The sequence below is a fragment of the Alexandromys fortis genome, unplaced genomic scaffold, assembly GCF_014885135.2.
Source record: "Alexandromys fortis isolate MF-2015 unplaced genomic scaffold, M_Fortis_MF-2015_v1.1 scaffold_144, whole genome shotgun sequence".
NCBI lineage: Eukaryota > Metazoa > Chordata > Mammalia > Rodentia > Cricetidae > Alexandromys > Alexandromys fortis.
This window is the reverse complement of record NW_026068021.1, coordinates 327,598-347,201: the sequence shown is the minus strand read 5'-3', so window position 1 is coordinate 347,201 and position 19,604 is coordinate 327,598. Positions and strand designations below refer to the sequence as shown.

General features: G+C 49.5%; 1 protein-coding gene across 1 annotated transcript in view; it reads right to left on the bottom strand.

Annotated features, from left to right (window-relative positions):
• Positions 1–12,264, bottom strand: part of Mmd2 (monocyte to macrophage differentiation associated 2) — a 44,225-nt gene extending 31,961 nt beyond the window's left edge. The window contains exon 1 of the mRNA XM_050163252.1: positions 12,016–12,264. Within this exon, the coding sequence (XP_050019209.1) occupies positions 12,016–12,065 (50 nt within the window). The 5' untranslated portion in view covers positions 12,066–12,264. The remainder of the gene's footprint in view (positions 1–12,015) is intronic.
• Between the last annotated feature and the right edge of the window lie 7,340 nt (positions 12,265–19,604).

Below are 19,604 nucleotides of genomic sequence, written 5' to 3'. Positions count from 1 at the left end.
TCATGCATGTATGCTGTGTGCACGTGTCCATGTTCATTTATGGGTGCTCACGCATATGTGCTGTGTGCACGTGTCCATGCTCATTTATGGGTGCTCACGCATGTGTGCTGTGGCACTTAGAGGCATCACGTGTCTCCCTCCATCAATCTCCATCTTATTTTTCAAGGCAAGGTCTCTCACTGGACCCGCAGCTCTCTGTTTCAACAAGACTGGCTGCCCAGCAAGCTCCCAGAAACCTCCTGTCTCTGTCTCTGCCCCGTCCCCAGTATGGGAGTTACAGATGTGTCACACCTGGTTTTTACATGATGGCTTGGGATCTGAACTCAGGTTATCATACACACCCAGCACTGTACCAGTGAACCATTTCCCAACCCCATGAATGTGCTTGTCTGTCTGTCTGTCTGTTTGTTTGTTTGTTTGTTTTTGGGCTTTTGAGGCAGGGTTTCTTTGTATATCCCTGATTGTCCAGGAATTCACTCTGTGGACCAGGTTGGCCTCAACCTCAGAGATCCTTCTGTTTATGCCTCCTGAGTGTTAGGATCAAAGGTATGTACCACCACCTCCTGGATTTAAATTTTTTTTTAATTACATCTATTTACTTATTTATTTGTGGAGGGGCTGCATGTGTGCCTTGGCACATGTGTGAAGGTCAGAGGACAACCTGCAGAAGTTAGCTATCTACTTCCACCACGTGGATACCAGAGATTGAACCCGGGTCATTAGGCTTGGCAGTAAGAGCCTTTACCTGCTGCTGAGGCATCTTATTAGCCCCATGAATGCCATCATCATCATTATCAAATTACATATATATATATATTTGGGGACGAATGGACATGAGTACAGGTGTCCCCAGAACCCAGAAGAGGGCATCAGATCCCCTGCAGCTGGAATTATGGGCTGCCTTACATGGGTGCTGGGAACTGAGCTCAGGTTCTCTGCAATAGCAGTATGCACTCTTAACCACTGAGCCATCTCTCCAGCCTCCCGTGGACGTCTTCTTAGTGCTGCCCCCTGTGGGTCAGACAACTCACAACATGACACAACCTCTCTCCCCTCCCTCTCTTGCACCAATACTAGCTACAGACGTCCAACTGAAGGAGCAATCTCTGGTAATTATTAACATCCAGACTGCAGAATCCCCGTGGGCCCTGACCTCCCACTTGTCCTCTTGCCCCATGGTGCCTGGCGGAATCTGTCCTCAGATCCCAGGGCTACAGAGGTCAGACCCTCAGTCTGAGAACATGGCAGTCTGGGCTGAGGATGGATCTGAGATACAGTGGACAGAAAGGGGCTTCCTTGACTCCACAGGGGCAGTGTTCCCTGACTTAGGAACCCATCCCAGCTGCCAACAACCTGAGTTTGATCCCTAGATCCTGCAGGAGGAAGAACGGATTCCTGAGAGTTGTCCTTTGATCTCCACATGAAGGCCACAGCACTTATGTGTACACACACGCACACACACACGCACACACGCACACACAATATAAACATACTAAATATTAGTCAAGTGGTCCCCTTTTCTGGTAGACCCAAATCTGTAGCCACATGTACCAGTGTGTGGGTAATTTAGGGACCAGTTACTTAAGATCAACAACCAAAATAGGCACAGTCTATGGGACCCAGTTTTTAACATTTGGGGTCCAAGCTAAGGCTTGGGGGTTGCTGTTATAAACGAATCAAGGAGGGCTGGGAGGTGGCTCAGTGGGGCAAGCATGAGGGTTGAATTCAGATCCCCAGCACTCACGTAAAGACTGACTCTAAGCTGGATGCAGTGATACATACAGCTATAATCCCAGCGCTCCTACGGTGAGATGAGAGGCGGAGATGGGAGATCCCCGGAAGCTCTCGGGTAGGGCAGTCTAGAGTACACAGCAGAGAACGAGAGACCCTGCCCCAAACAACATGGAAGGTGAGAGTCAATATGTGAAGTCATCCTCCCACCACACATGTGCCATGACACTCATGCCACCCCCAACATGCACATGCAAATATACACGCACACATTACACGCAACACACAAGCACTCCCACAAGCATGCATGCATATGCAGACACATGCATCAGTTGAGGCGGAGAGCTATAGAGGTAGGGGAAAAAGAAAAGAATTATAATGAGGACCCATGATGTGTGGGGAACCCATGCATTTGGTGTCTGCAATGCTTCAGGTCTAACTGGGCCTGGTGATGCATGTCTGTCAAGTCAGCCACTTGGAAGGATGAGGCAGGATCACGATTTAAGGCCTGCCTGACTAAGAATAAGTTCAAAGACAGCCTGGGCTGCAGAGTGAACCTAGGAATCTTAGTAAAAACCTGTGTTTTAAAAAGTAAGTGGGGGCTGGAGAGATAGTTCAGAGGTTAGAGGCACTGGCTTCTTTTCCAGAAGCTCAGCAATTATATGGTGACTCAAAACCAGCTGTGGGATCCGGTGCCCTCTTTCTGGCATGCAGGTGTACATGTAGACAGAACATAGTATACATAAAAATAAATAATCTTTTTTTTTAAGTGAGTGGCTGGTAAGATAGCTCAACAGGCAAAAGCACTGGCCATACAACCCTGAAGACCACATAAAAAGCCACATGTAAGCCGGGTGGTGGTAGCACACACCTTTAATCCCAGCACTTGGGGGAGGCAGAGGCAGGCGGATTTCTGAGTTCCAGACTAGCCTGGTCTACAGAGTGAGTTAGGCCAGCCTAGCCTTAAGAAGAGGCACTAGCAGAGACAGGAGGATTGCCTAGAAGCAGACAGGCCAGTTAGCCTAGAGTATGAAGCACGGCAGAAACAAGAGAGACCCTCCCAAAAGATGCTCTTGCTTATGTCTTCCACGCCCGCACATGCACGCGCGCACGCACGCGCGCACACACACACACACACACACACACACACACACACACAAGGAGACAGACAGACAGACCAGCAGATGTTTTTTTTTTTTTTTTTGAAGTGATTTAAGTTTAAAAAGGAGTAGTTTGCCCAGTATGTGGAAAGTCTTGGTTTCCACATCCAGGTGTTCTTTGTTTGTTTGGTTGGTTGGTTTTTTTGAGACAGATTCTTTGTATAGCCTTGACTGTACTGGAACTCACTTTGTAGACCAGGCTGACCTCAAACTCACTGAGATCCACCTGCCTCTGCCTCCCAAGTGCTAGAATTAAAGGCATGCGCCACCACTGCCCAACTTCCATACCCAGTTTTTCTTTTTTAAAAGAATTCTCAGAACTCAGGAGAAAAAGTGTATGAGGCAGGAGGATCGGATCAAAATCATCTTCAGCTATGTAATGAATTTGAGGCTAGCCTGGGATACATGAGACCCTGTCTCAAAAAAAAAGAGTAGGAGGAGAAGGGGGAAGATGAGGTGGAGGAAGAAAAGGAGAAGCAGGGACAACAGGAGGTGACAGAGATCATGTTGCAAGCAGACATAATTTTCCGTAAACACCAAAGCTTCCAGTCCATGGAGGGCATTGCAGGTCAGGATATAGTGAACCAGCTGTCACTGGTGCAGATAAAACTGTCCAAGGGTCCTTGAGTACTGGGAGTCACTGGGGATATGACATCCATCACTACTAGCACAGCCTTCCAGAGTCAATGGACACTAGACAGGCCCAGGAAGAGCTTCTCCACATCTCCAGGTCCATCCACGTACCTACTGCTCCAAAGAAAAGATGGCTACCGATACTTCTCTATGGTAGAATGTCACCTCTGCTTTGTACTCAGGTCAGGTGCAAACACTGCACGATGCCACTGCTGTGCGGGTCTCAGGGTAGCTAAAATCATAGGGAGATGAAGTAGACTGTGTGTGTTGGCGCGCACACTTGCGATCCCAGCACTGCAGAGGTTAAAGAGTTAAGAGACCAGCCTTGTCTGCAGAAAATGGGGGAAGGGGACGGACACAATACAGAAAAGAGAGTGACAGGAGCCAGAGGCTGAGGTGAAGAACAGAGATTTAACATTTAATGACTGCAGAGCTTCATATCAGGGAGACGGAAAGTTCTAGAAGCAGGTGGTAGCAGCACAAGGTGAACGTGCTTACTGCCACTGAGTTGAGCAGTTAAAAATGATGCGGCCAGAGCTGGCCTGATGGTTCAGAGGGTAAAAGCGCTGGCTGTGTAAGCCTGACCAGCTGAGTGTGATCCGTGGAGCGTGCCTTTAAAAAGGCAAGCAAAAAGGTATGTGGGGGTGCAAATATGTCATCCAGCACTCCTGCCGTGAGACTGGAGGTAGAGACAGGAGAACTGTCAAGTAGTTTGTGCAGGCCACACAAGCTGCATGCTCAGCACGGTGACACGAGAAGCATGGTGGGGAGAACCACATGCTCTCCTGCACTCGCGCTCTCTCTCTCCCTCACACACACACGCGCGCACACACACTTCTTAAAATTGTTAAGATGGCCCATTTGGCATGGGGGGGGGGCTGTGGTAAGGACTCAGTGGGTGAGCTGTTGACTGTGCACGCATGAGGACCTGAGTTCAAACCCCCAGCCACAACATAGAAAGTTGTTCGAAGTCACACATGCCTGCAATCCCAGTCCTAGAGGGAGGAAGAAACAGGCAGATCCTGGGGTTCACTGGGCCAGTCAGTGTAGTAAAAATAGTGAGCTTCAGGTTCAGTGAGAGACCCTGTCTAAAAAGTCGAGTGGAGTCAGGTGGTGGTGGTACACACCTTTAATCCCAGCACTCGGGAGGCAGAGCCAGGCAGATCTCTTTGAGTTTGACGTCAGCCTGGTCTACAAGAGTAAATTACAGGGCTGTTAGATAGAGAAATTTTGTCAAAAAAAAAAAAAACAGATGGAGAATGATTGAGGACACAACACTGATCTCTCATCACATGCTTGCACGTGCACCTGCACACACACACACACACTGAAAAGAAAGCAGACTGACTTCTGTGACAGACTCATACCCTGGGTGCCACAAGTGCCCCCGGCTCCTGCCTGAGAAGGTATCATGTTCCAAGACTCCAGGGCAAGGGGACCCTCCTCTTCTTGTTCTCTCAGCCCATCACTTCCAAAAGGTGGGCACACAGAATCTGCAAATACCATAGTACTCATAGATCACTTCTGATCTAATACAGCTATCGAAGAACCACTCCCCTTTCTTCACACCAGCAAATAAAAAGACACAGAACTCTGTGGAGAGTTGTTCCATTTCCCAAGATCCAATCATATTATGAAAGAAAAAAAAAACCCTATCTTTATTTAAATACTTTCAATACTGCCTTGGAAATAGAGCTCATTGGTAGAGCCGTGACTAATATGCATGAGACCCATACCTTCCCCTTTTCAGTCTCACTGTGCAGCCCAAGCTGACCTCCAATGGGCAATCCTCCTGCCTCAGACTTCCAGGTACAAATCACAAGTTTCATGTACATTTTAATGCTCTTTCTCTCCAAGAGAAATGTCTGCAGAGACTGGAACGTTCCAGATTTCTTCTATGCAGAATAGAATCCACCCGCCGCAGACATCCTGTGCCCTGAAACTGTGGCCAAGGTAGCTGAGATGCAGCCTTTCACATTTTAGTTAATTCAATGGTTTCTCGTTAAGATAAAGTAGTCACAGGTGGTTCATGTTACTTTATCTGACAGCAGAGTTTCAGGGTTGGGGCTGTTAATTCAAATATAAGAGAAAATTGTTTATATAAATAGCAGAATAATTTTGGCGCAGTGACATCAAGAACAAAAGTTAATTAACAGGGCATGGGTGTGGAGAGATGTCATCCCAGCTTCTCAGGGGGGCTGAAGCAAGCAGATGGAGCTATCCAGGTCAGCCTGGGCTACAGAGCAAGATGCTGTCTCAAAAAATAAAATAACAGGGAATACAGTATGTGGTTCCCCATTTGTATACTTGCTGCACCCTACAAATGTCTGGCCAGTAAAAGAGTGAATGAAGGGGTGACCTACAGATGCCAGGCAGTGAATGAATGCAAGAGATAGCAGGAGATGCCAGGCAGTGTGAATTCGTGAAGCAGGTGACCTGCACACTGCATGTTCTGAGGGCCTCGCTAGTTCCCACCCAAGCACGGGTAGCAAGGGCAGCTCCAAGTCTGTTTCAGAGCCCCTGTGTCTCATGGGGCACGTGCTCTGCTATGGAGACTATTCTTCCTGTGGTTGGCACTGTCATTGTCTTTGGTTGGCGTGGGTGTGATATGCGGGGGAAGCAGAAAACCGAAGCAGCAGCTTAAGCAAACCAAATGGGGATTTCAAAAATATACCAGGGCTGGGGAGATTGCTCAGTGGGCAAAGCGCCTGCCTGGGAAGCATGCGGACCTGGGTTCAGACCCTGGAGTCCACCTAAAGCTGGGTGCAGCAAGGCACACCTGGAATACCAGCAATCCTATAGCAAGATGGGAGGCCAAGACAGCGGACCCTGCAGAAGCCTGGGAACAGCTAGTGTTCTCAGTGGCAAACAAGTCTCAAACAAGGCGAAAGGCAAGGACCAAAAACCCTCTGGCCTCCACATGTGTGCATGTGTTCACACGTACACACAAGCAAGTATACACACCCACACCCACAAAGAGGAAGACAATGTGCCCAGCAGCAGGCCGACTAGCAAGATCAGACGGGGGGAAGTCGACAAGTGATGGATAGCGAGCCTCTCATCTGGGTCCCAAGAAACCCTGTGCAGGGCCATCTGCCATAACACAGAAAAACAAGCAAATGACCTCCACCTCCCGTCTCTCACTCTCCACACACACAGAAACCAGCTGAAGCCCCACAGGCCTGCCAAGAAGAAAGAACTTCTCAGACAGCCCTGCTGACCTTGACAGAGTAACTTTCTACAAACTACGTCCAAACTGCTATGAAAATAGAAAAAATGCAAGCAACAGCAGCATAAACAACCACCACTTTAGCAGAGCCCAGGGACCTGGGTCTACCTCTCCAGCCGCTCTAGAGGCTGAGACAGGAGCGCTGAATGTTTAAGACCTGCCTGGGCCACAGAATGAGTTCCGGGTCAGCCTGGCCAACTTAGGCAGACCCTGCCTCAAGACTCAAGTCACAAAGTGCTTGCCTTACAAGTGTGAGGACCTGAGTTCAGATCCCCAGACCCCACATGAAAAGTCAGGAGTGGGGACAATGAGATGAGATGCAGAGATCACTGGATCCCCGGAAGTTCGAGGACCGGACTAGCCTGCTCTACATGGCAAAACCTCAGACCCTGTCTCACCTGAGGACCAACACCAGAGGTTGTCCTCTGACCTTTACACTTGGGATGTGCACACATGCACCTGTCCACCGACACCCCTCCCCTAGCCCCAGGAATGCACTACCCCAGGTGAGCATGTGGCCGTGGGGTAGAGCACCTCTGGCCATAAACAACGCTATGGTATGTCCCCAGCACCACAAAATGAAATGAAAATAAAAGAGGCTGAAGATATATAGAATGCTTGCTCAGCAGGTACAAGGCCCCTAGATTCAGTGACCAGTTCTATAAACACACACACACAAAAAGTATAACAACCAATACCTGGTAACACCTGTCTTCATCTCAAACACCACAGATATCACACCCATCATCTTCCAGCCGGAAACTACTTCTAGAACTTACAGCTTTTCACAGCTCCACAATTCTGACTGGAATATGAGTCTTTCCAGTTTGTTTGTTTGTTTGGTTGGTTGGTTGGTTTGTTGAGATAGAGTCTGATGTAATCCACGCAGGCCTCAAACTCAAAATATAGTAGCCAACAATGGCATTGAACTTCTGATTCACCTGCTTCCACCTCTCAAGTGCTGGGATTGCAGGCATGAGCAATAAAATTCAGTGTATGTATGGAACCCAAGGCTTCATGCATGCTAGGCAAGTGCTCCACCCAGTAATCCGCATGCCCCCACCCTGCCCACATCTTAGGAGTCCTGAGCAGGGCCACAAAGACGCTACCAACCTCATCTAGTAGTCCCACTGACAGGCAGAACAACGCAGCGAGGACAGAGTTAAGCACCAGCTCCAAGCCTTCCCATGGACCCCTCTGTGGGACAAACTGGAACCCTATCTTTGTCTCTGTGTGACCTCAGGAGGAAATCCAAGTCTCTTGCAAGAACTCCGCTGTGGGGCCATTTGACCCGGTCACTGCACACTGGGTAGCTTGTTATATGACCTGGAACTTGGGAACCACAGGACCTGCCTGCCCGTGCCCAGAGCACAATGGTAATACAGGCCACAGATGAACCGTCCTCCCGAACACAGTTGCACAGATGTGCCCAAGTGCCATTTCAGGAGTGGAATGTTCCAAAACCCACTTATGCGAGAGAATGAAAGGAACCATCACGCAACCATGATATGGGCCTTCAGACAGCTATTAAACGGACTTGGAAATAAGTTGGGATGTTTGGGTTTGGGTTTGGCTTTGGTTTGGTTTGGTTTTTCTTTGTTGGTGTTGTTCCTGCTTCGTTTTGACTGAGGGACTCACAATTGATCCCAGGCTACCTTAAACTAACAATTCTCCTCCCTCAGCCTCCTGAATCTGCAAGGAATTACTACAAACAAGGAAAGCAGCAGGTCAAGCTGACTTGTTGCTTAGTTGTTTTTTTTTTATTACAGTTATCTGTGTGAGGTGGGGGCCAAGGGGCACATGTAGCACTATGCCTGTGGGGTGGTCAGAGAGTGAATTCTCTTCTCCCATCAATGTGAGTCCTGTGGATCAAACTCAGAAGAAAGGGGGCTGATTGCTCAAGGCCCTGCTTCGGTGTAAGCTTGGCTACGGGTGGATTCCCAAAGGCTAGCTGCATTGCCCTTCCTTTGCTTAACAAACATGCGTGCATGCACATGTGAGTCTGGAACCCAGCAAGCTTGGAGCTTAAAAAAGAGGGCAAACCAGTTCAAAGTGTGAATAAGATGCCACAGCCCATCGCCGGTTCATGTCACCTAACGACCACGAGGCAAAACAGAGACTTGCAGCCTCCCGTGGCCTTGACTGAACTGAGACAACACTGCTGCAGAAGGAGCCTTAGCCATAACCACATGATACAGACTTCTGTAGACATCTCCTAAGATGCCCCTGTGCCCGCTGTGAGAGGACCCAAAGCTGACTCAGTCTGGGGAGAAGGGCTTATTGGTCACAGTGAGAACAAGTGTGCCCCTCAGAGCACTGTGGTGCAAGACCCTCATCCCAGCATTGGGGAGACAGATGCAGGCAGATCTCCGAAAGCCCAAGGCCAGCCCGGTCTACAGAGAAAGACCTTGTCTCAAAAACAAAACAAACAACGAAAAAAAACCCCAAGAACTAAGTTTCAGGATACTTCCTGCTGTGTAACAAATTAAAACTTGTCTATCAAAAGAAAGATAGGTTTTATCATCTCCATACAGACCATAAAACTGAAAAATCGCCAAAGAAGTGAGGCTTCATCTGTCTTCTCTATTAGACAGCTGGGACTCCAAAGCAGGTGCCACCAAGATGGCCCAGTGGGTAAAGGCGCTGCTGCCAAGCCTGATAATCCCAATTTAATCTCTGCAACTCACGTGGTGGAAGAAGAGAACAGCCTCACACTGTTCTGAGACACCCCCCAACGTGAATGCCATGGCACACACCCCACACACATAAATGTAATTTAAAGATTATAATAAGATAAAAAGAACCCAAACTTCTTTTTCTAGCATCTCCAGATATCCAAAATTTAAAAAAGAAGAAGATAACGTTAGTAGAACTAAGAAACACCCACTGTGCCTTCTCGACCTTATCGAAGTCTGCCCATTATCTTTGGGGGGTAGGGATGGATGCATATTCATGGAAGGTAGTATACACACACGTGTTCGTGTGGAGGCCAGAGGGTCAGTCCTTCCTCCAGAGCCTCCCACCTTGTTTTGGAGTCAGGGGTCTCTCTCTGGGACCTAGAGCCTACCTGATTAGATGCTGGACCGTTGGCAAGCTCCAGGGGGGGCACTTGTCTCCACTTCCCTGGCACAGGGATTTCAAGGGTATCACCACATCTGGCTTTCTAGCTCGAGTGTTGGGGTTCAGACTCAGGCCCTCAGTCTTGAGGGGCGAGCACCTCATCAGCTGAGCTCTCTTCCCAGCCCCTGGGTCTGTTTTCTGTTGCCTTAACGGAATACCTGAGACCAAGCTAGCTGAAAGGATTAGAGGTTCTTGGGCTTAGGGGAACAGCTCAGGGTGCTTGTCCACCGTGCACAAAGCACTGATCTTCGTCTTCAGCATTGCGTAAACTGGGTGTGGAGGTGTACACCTCACCCAGCACTCGGCGCCCCTGGACATCTGAGGTCGTCCTCAGCTGTGAGCTAGAAGCCATCTTAGGATACAGAGAGGAGAGGCTCTGGAGACTGGAACATCCGAGTCCATTTGCTGGCTTCAGTTCAGGGTTGGTAAATCTGCAGGTGAGTGCAGAAGGGGCAAGCCTGGGGGACTATAACACCCAGCTCTGGGGAGAGCTCCTCCAGTCTCTGAGAGCGAGCACTCACTCAAGTGAAACAGTTCTATCTCTTAAGACCTAATCCCTTCTCAAAGGCCCACCTCTCCAGCCACCACAGAGGCCACCAGGCATGCTGGCACACACTTGTAATAGCAACTGTCAGGAGGCTGAGGCAGAGGGATTGCGACTTGTGCCAGGCTGACCCCGGACGCATAGTGAGTTTCAGGGAAGCCTGGGTTAGGGGGGTGGGGGCATGAAGGGAATGACAAGGTGGCTCAGCAGTTCAAGGAGAAGCCTAGATAGAGACCTGAGTTCAATCCCTGTAACTCACACAAAGTTGGAAGGAGAGAACCAATTCCACGATGCTGCCTGACCTCCACATGTGTACTGTGGCACACAGAGCCCACACATAATAAAACATAAGAGATATAATAATAATCTTTCAAGGCAGTCAAATCAAATCAGAATGCACACTAGATATTGAAGAGTTCAGATTTCTACGAAGAGTGCAAAATATCTCACAAATAATGTGTTCAGATGGACTACATCCTGAAATCATGTATACACAGTATTCATTAATATACACTCTTGTGTGGTGTGTGGACTCCCAGCCCTAATTTCAGCATTCAGGATGCTGAGACTGGAGAATTAAGTTCAAGATAAGCCTGGCTACACATTTAGATCAAGGCCAGTCTGGTGTACATAGCAAGACTGTCTCAGGGGAGGGGGAGGGAAAGGGGAGGCGGCGGTGGGGAAGAGACAGAAATCTTTAATTAATTAATAAAGAAATAAATAAATTAAAAAAAAGACTCTCAACAAAACGATAAGGAGTCAGGCAGTGGTGGCGCACATCTTTAATCTCAGCACTCAGGAGGCAGCAGCAATCGGATCTCTGTGAGTTCGAGGCCAGTCTGGTCTACAAGAGCTAGTTCTAGAACTGGCTCCAAAGCAACACAGAGAAACCCTGTCTCGAAAAACAAAACAAAAAACGATAAGGAATGACCAGCACTCCAGAGCCTGACAGATCTCTGTGAGGTCAAAGGGCAGCCTGGTCTACAAAGAGGACTCCAGGCCAGCCAGGGCTACCATAGTAAGACTTGTCCCAAACAAAACAAAACAGAAAAAGAAACCAGGGCTCATCTTGGACCCCAGAGATTGGGATAATCATCTTTCCTCCTGAATTCTGACCCTCAGTTTCTCCGCCTCAAAAGGAGACCTATCTATTCCTCTGCCTTGCCTTGTGAGTAGACACCAGGTGCGTGTAAAACCCTTTTTAAATGTTACCCACGGAGCCCCGTAGGGATGGAGCAGTTCCCCCGCCCTGCTGGCATCGCAAAGTGCTTTCTAAGGACCATCTCCTGTTAACCTCCCGTGGTCCCTAATGGTGGGGACTCTCTGTTGTTCACCGGGTCGCAAATGTGGAAACTGCTCTGGACCGATGAAGCGCCTCGCCTAAGGGAAAAAGAAACGCGGAGAATCCGGTGCGCCGCGCGCAAAAGCGGGATAACAATTTCCACTCCATCATGAAGACGATACTGCCTGGTTCCTAGGTTGTTCTATCCCCGGGCATCAAGCCCAGTTCCCCAAGCAGTTGGGACAGGAAAAAGGGGCCTCAGAGCCCTGACCCTTGTCTACCCCATCCCACCCCCGCCCCCAGCTCCGCTGCTCACCTTGCGTATTTGGTTTTCTGGAAATCCAGCAGCCTGGCCAGAGTGAACATCACCGCGGTTCCATCAGCACCCGACCCGGGGCTGGAACGCGGGAACGCAGGAAGCCGCTACAGGAGGCGCAGCAGGTTGGAAGGGCGTCGGATCCTCCAGATCCTCCGGCAGTACCAGAGCCCTTAGCAGACCGGATCGGCTGCCTCCGGAGCCCCTAGCCTGGAGTCTCGGGATAGCAAATCCCGAGCAGATGGTGGCGGGGGCGGGGCGGGGGCGGGATATGGGGAGCGGGTGGGGTGGGGGACGACTCAGGAGCACGCTGCCAATCGCTTGGCTGGGAGGTCCCCTCTCTCCTGTTAGCGTCTCCCGGTGTCCCCTCCACCCCATCTCTTTTCCAGCCAGCAGAAGACAGCTTGGACTAGATTGAACCGCCACTGTCAGCGGTTGTCAGCTAGGCCAGCCACAGGGGACGCTTGGGGACCGGACCAGGTAGCACCCACCCACCCTCAGTCTACTTGTTGCTGAATCCTCCTTACCACCCAGGACTCTGTGTCTCTAGGAATCATCTTCCTGTCCTGTCTCCCTCCCTTCCCCGCCACACCCCAAGATGGGGACACTCCAGCATGTCCAGGCTCTTCACCCCGAGTCCATTCTCACATCTTCAAACTCCAGCTTTCTTTTTATTATTATTATATTCCATTTTAATATTTTAAAACATTTATTCAATTTTAATCGCGCGCGCGTGTGTGTGTGTGTGTGTGTGTGCCCGTGTAGGGAAACGTGCAGTGCAGATGTCTGAAGTCCGACGTGTAGGTCCCCTGGAGCTGGAGTTACTGGAGGCTGTGACCCAAATGAAGTGGGTCCTGGGAATCGAACTCCAATCCTCTGCACCAGAAGCAAGCACTCTTAACCGCTGAGCCATCTCTCCAGTCTCCTACCTTTATCATGTGCGTGGAGGTCAGAGGACAACTTGCAGAAGTTGGTTTGTCCTTACACCATGTACACCTGGAGCCAAAACTCAGGGTTTGGTGGCAATCCTCCTTGCCTGTTGAGCCAGCTCCCCAGCCCCAAAAGTCAGCTTTCTGCTTTATGGGACCTTGTTTGGAAGACATGGGAATCCAGTCTGTGGAAATTTTGAACACCCCCGAGGGAGCTGCTGGGGGAAAAGATGGTCTTTGATATTTATGATCCCTACAGATTTTCAACTCAGCTGCGTCTAGATTCACCGAAGACACAACCTCTGAGCTTGGCTGTGAGGAGTTACATTGGTCAAGCTGAGGTGGGAAGGACCGGGTCTGGGGGATAGAGAGTGTGAGCTTAGTGCCAGCAGCCTTGTTTCTCAGCTTCTTTTTGTTGTTCTTGGCTTGGTTTTTTCTCTGTGTAGACCAGGCTGGCCTTGAACTCAGAGATCCAACTGCCTCTGCCTCCCAAATGCTGGAATGAAAGGTGTGTACCACCACCGCCTGGCATTGCTTTGTTTCCTGACCGACTATGACCAGATGGACCCCAAGTTTGGGAAGGCCTCTCATCCTCCTACGGCTTTCCCATCTTTTTTTTTTTTTTTCAAGACAGGATTTTTCTGTGTAACATTCCTGGTTGTCCTAGAACTCACTTTGTAGACCAGGCTGACCTCAAACTCACTAAGATCCCCTGCCTCTGGTTTGGATGCTCACCTTACTAGACCTGGATGGAGGTGTGTGGTCCTTGGACTTCCCACAGGGCAGGGAACCCTGATTGCTCTTTGAGCTGATGAGGGAGGGGGAATTGATTGGGGGAGGGGGAGGGAAATGGGAGGCGGTGGTGGGGAGGAGACAGAAATCTTTAATAAATAAATAAAAGATCCCCTGCCTCTGCTTCTCAAGAGCTGGGAATAAAGGTGTGCACCTCTACAGCTGGCATCTCTCTGCTTCTTGGCTGACCATAGATACAATGTGAGCAAATGGCCCCCATGTTGATAAGAAGTCCTCTCCTCCATCCCACGGCTTTCCCATCTTGGGAGTCCACAGCTTCCTGATCCTTTTAATTAATTTACTTTTACCCAGTGCTAGAAAGTGTAGCATGTAGTTTAACACATGCGAGATGAGCTAAACTACATCCCCAATCCCTTGTTTATTTTTGTTTTGGGACAGTCTGGCTAAATTGCTCAAGTTGGCATTGGCACTCTGTAGCCCAGGCTGACCTTGAACATAAAATCCTTCTACCTCCCAAGTGGCCAGGATGTGCCCGCACTGTCAGGCCTCCTTCTTAGAACAATGTTTGCTTGGTGTCCTATCGATTACTGAGAAAATGTCACCCACACCCTCTGCATCAGTGGAGCTAGAACAAGACATCAACTGACAAGAGAGTGCCTGGTTGATTCGCCTCTGCTTTCCAAACCCTCTGCTGGGCCCAGAGTGGGCACAAGCATGGCCCTAGCTGGGCAAGACCAGAGGGTTACAGGTAGATGGTGGGGAGGAGGCCGTGACAGGAGCGGCAGTAAGGGGAAGGAATGAGATTGCTGACAGAAGAGGCAAAAGAAAGACCCTGGGAGCCGGGCGGTGGTGGCACACGCCTTTAATCCCAGGACTCGGGAGGCAGAGGCAGGCAGATCTCTGTGAGTTCGAGGCCAACCTGATCTACAAGGCTAGTTCTAGGACAGGCTCCAAAGCTACAGAGAAACCCTGTCTTGAAAAACAAAAACGAAGGAAGGAAGGAAGGAAGGAAGAAAGGAAGGAGGGAGGGAGGGAGGGAGGGAGGGAACAAAGGAAAGAAGGAAGGGAGACCCTGGGGTACTTAGGAAATAAGGTTGACCAGTCTCAGATGTAGGCTTAGAAGTTCAAGAGGATGTCTAACATAGTCTCTTGGGATACAAAGGCAGGAGAGGCTGAAGTTCAAGGCTAGCCTGGACAATTTAGTAAGATCTTATCTCAAAGAAGAAGAAATCAAAAGAGAGCAGGGCATATTACTCCAGTGGAGTACCTGCCTAGAATCCCCCAGTGAGGGGCTGGGGTGTGGCTCAGTGGTAGAGCACCTGCCCAGAATCCTTTAGCTCAGTGGTAGAGCATCTGTTTAGAATCCTCAGTGAGTGAGGGACTGGGGTGTGGCTCAGTGGTAGAGCCCCTGCCTAGAATCCCCCAGTGAGGGACTGGAAGCATGATTTATCTGTAGAGGGTCTACCTAGCATGTGTGAGACCCTGAATTCAGTTTCTAGTAAAGAGAGAGAGAACTAACAAAAATGCCACAATGAAAGTCATCCTCTTTATGTTAACTTTAAAAATAAATTTTAAAAATGAGGCAGTGGAATGGCTAGAAGGCCTTTGCACAGGTGAGTGGAAGGCATGTTCGGATATGTATTTATGGCCTTTAATTCCAGCACTTGAGAGGCAGAGGCAGGCGGATCTCTGTAAGTTTAAGGCTAGCCTTGTCTATATGAGCTAGTTCCAGGCCAGCTAGGGGTTGTTAAACAGAGAGAGAGAAAACCCCTGTCTCAAAACAAAACAAACAAACAAACAAACAAACAAAACCCCTGTAATTCCAGTATTGAGAAGGCTGAAGCAAGAGTCTTGTATTAGAGTTTAGCCAGAACTGCACAATAAGACAACAACAACCACGAAGGAGGAGTGAGGAGAAACAAAAAAACCAGAGAGAGGGGCTGAAAGAACTCATTGGGTAAAGTTCCTGCCACGCGACCATGAGGACCTGAGTGTGGTTCCGCAGCACCCACATATAATCTGGGGTTACTGAGACAGTAGGATCCGGGAGCATTCTGGTCAGCCAGCCTAGCCCGGTTGGTGAGCTCCAGATCTGATGAGTAACCTCTTCTCAGAGAATAAGGTACAGGGGCTGGAGATGCCTCAGCGGTAGAGAGCACTCGCTGTTCTTGCAGAGAGCTGAGGTTGGTTCTCAGCATCCACATCGTAGTTTACAAACACACTTAACTCCTGTTCTAGAGGATCTGGAACCCTCTTTTGGTCTCTGTAGACACCAGATGTTCACACAATACATATACGTACATGCAGCCAACCTGCTTGGATGCATAAAATAAAATTTAAAAAGAAAAAATAAATGAGAAAAGATGCAAAGCAATAGAGCAGGGGTTCTCAACGTGTGGGCCATGACTTGTTTGGGGGTTTAACAACCCTTTCACGGGGGTCACCTAAGACCATCTGTATATCAGATTTTACGTTATAATTCATAACAATGTTTTGCAACATTACAGTATGAAGTGGCAAATACTAAGCATAAAGTAGTAAGGAGAATAATTGTATGGTTGGGGGTCAACACAGCATGAGGGGTTCCAGCATTAGGAAGGCTGAAAACCATTGCACTAAAGGACACGCAGTATTGACCTGTGACCTCCACGTAGACAAGCACACGCGCACGCACGCGCGTACACACACAATCGGAGTGAGCCAGGATTATGTGGCCAGAGTAGTACGGTATGAATGGGGATCCTGGAATCCAGGGACATTCCTAAGGAACCCAGCTCACGGGGACAGACTATATGCATTTGAATCTCATTCTCTGCACCCTGAGTTCACTGCCAAACACAGCTCCCAGAAACTAGTAATTTCTACAGACCTCCCGGAGATAAACCCCAGCAGACACAGGGAGAGTTAAGCCCCACATTGCACAGCCCTGTGCTGACCACTGGCCCATGTCTCTGTCGGTTGCATTAACACCCGTCTGTCTCCCGGCAATATCAGCACAGCCCTCAGCTGCAAGTCACAAGGTTTCTGCTGAGCATGGCCTCACCCTCCCTGATCACCTTTCTCCCCACAGACTCCAGGCTGGATCCCAAGTGGTCACCGGCAGCCACAGTTTCTAGGAGGCTGGAATCAGAGCTCACGAAGATTGTGTCCTCCTCCTGGCCCTGGGCTGTCTGTCCACCCATGCTTCTGCCACCTTCAGGCAGGCCTTGGCAGTGGGCTCTGTGGAGCCCAGTAGGAAACCCCTGGTATAAAATTCAAGTCTAGAAATGGATATTTTCCCCTCCATCAGCTAAAGAAGTTGAATAAAAAAATAAGTTACTATTTTTACTGCTGGGATGTGGTTGTTATGGCAACAGAGGGCCTGACTCTTGCTCCAGAGTGGGGGTTGGGCTATGTTTGAGGGAGGAGGGGGAGGCAGTGACTGGTGGGGTGGTCAGCAGCAGGGAGAGAAACCTGAGGACCACAGGTATGCCCTCTACACATCACAGGGACTCTCGGCCAGCAAATCTACATCCTCAGAGTTCCGCATCACTCTACTTCCTCCCTCCCTCCCAGGTGTCTCTTCTCTCCCCCAGCCCTTCTTTTCCTTTTTCATACTTTTGCAGTGTTGCAGATTGAACCTAGGACTTACATGTGCTACACAAGCACTTACTGACACAGGGAGCCTGGAGCTCGGGAAAAGGAATTCTGGCTCAGTGGTAGAGCCCCTGCCTAGAATCCCCAGTGAAGGGCTGTGGATGTGACTCAGTGGTAGAGCCCCTGCCTAGAATCCCCCGTGAAGGGCTGTGGATGTGACTCAGTGGTAGAGCCCCTGCCTAGAATCCCCAGTGAAGGGCTGGGGATGTGACTCAGTGGTAGAGCCCCTGCCTAGAATCCCCCAGTGAGGGGCTGGGGGCTCCACCCTCAAAACTGCCAAACAAACGCAGACAACCAGGTAAGAGACAGACACTGAAGTTTACTAACTGAGCCAATGAACAAACTCTTTGCAATTGCCTGTGGCCTTTATATTTTGATTTTGATTCAGGGTCTCCCTATGTAGCCTGGACTGACTTCAAATTGTCTTGCCACTTCAGCCTACTGAGTGCCAGAATTACAAGTGCATGACACCTTGCCTGGTCCCCATCCTTTCTTTTATCCTGGATCAGGTTATCGATGGCCGTCACACACCTCTTCCTGGCTGCCCTACCCATTTAGAACCCGTGGATTATGACTTAAAGTCACCATGAGGAAGAAAAGCAGCCGGTCAGAGGGTATCATGAAGTCCCTGGATGGCAGAGTCTGGCTTTCTGAGACTATGCGAAGGACATGCAGGGCCTCCAGAGCAAGGTTAGAAAGCCAAGGTGCTGGAAACCCATCCGTCTCCGCTTCACCTCCCTAAGCCAGAACAGCTAGCAGGAAATGATGTCTAGTGGACAGTGCGGGTGGCTTTAGGTCCAAAGAAGGGATTCCAGTGTCACTACCCTCATGATGCCTGGCTTCCTGATTACACCTTACAGTAATGTTGGAAGGTTTGGGCATGAAACCCAAGGTGTCCTGTATGCTCGGTGAGGGCTGTGCTACACAGTTGTGCCCTAGCCCAGTAGCAGGCTTTGCCTAACAATATATGTTACAACTGAGGCTTTTACAAATTGGTTGTTCCGGGGTTGGGGATTTAGCTCAGTGGTAGAGTGCTTGCCTAGCAAGAGCAAGGCCCTGGGTTCTGTCCTCAGCTTCAGGGAAAACAAAACAAACAAACAAAAAAAGACAAAATAACAAATTGGTTGTTCCTTAGTTTAACCAATAAATTGACCCCTTATATGACTCCTTTTCTATTATTTTTAGAAATATTTAATCTATTTATTTATAGCAGTGCTGGGGATGGAAAGCAGGATTTCAGATATGCTGCATACCACTGAGCCACACCGCAGCCCCTCACTGGGGGATTCTAGGCAGGGGCTCTACCACTGAGCCACACCCCATCCCCTTACTGGGGGATTCTAGGAAGGTGTTCTAAGAACCCCTCAAGTACTTGTCTGCCTGTCTATAGCCATTAGTTCATGTATCATTTCAGCAAACAATGATGTCATTTGATCATAAGGCAAACCCAGCAGCTGATGACAGCAATGGAGAGATATGGCTCACCCCCGCTGACCCCTTGCAGACTCAACTCCTCTTTCATTGCCTCAGACTCTCTGAGTGGGCAAGGCCTGCATCTGGGCATGCTTCCTTTCCTGTGGGACTCACAGGTGGATCAGGGAGTCAAAGCTGGTAGGAGCCGCCACGGAGGGGCACAGACAGGTCTGGGGAGGGGGAGGGAGTAACAAAGATAAACAAAACTGGTGTGTCAGGACAGATTTTAATCAGTGGCAACTACTGCAGTGGGCAAAGTCCAGCAAGAACAGAACTCCATTCGGAGCTGCACGGAGCAGTCTAGGAATGTGTGTGTGTGTGTGTGTGTGTGTATGTGCACATGCACGCGCACTCAATTGCATATTTGCATGTGTGTGTGCACACCTGTAGGGGCCATAGATCAACGTCAGAATCAATGCTTAGAATTCAAACGCTGTGGTTTTGTTTTTATTATTTGTTTATGTATTCTTGGGAGAGGCTAGCAAGTCGGAGCCCGGGTGTGGAGGTCAGAGAACTCATGGGAGCTGATTCCCTCTTTGCACAGTGAGGGCCCAGGGTTCACACTCAAATCATCAGCCCTGACAGTAAGCGCCTTACCCATGGCACCGTCTCACCCTTTCTCGGTTTTTGAATCAGGATTCTCACTGTCGTGGAGTCTGGCAATTCAGCTAGTCAGGCTGACCATGAAGTCCCAGGGATCCTCCTGCCTCTGCCTTCCTGGTGCCAACACACCTCTCTTTGTTTACATGGGTCCTGAGGGCAAGAACTCAGGTCCTCACGCTTATGCAGCAAGCACTT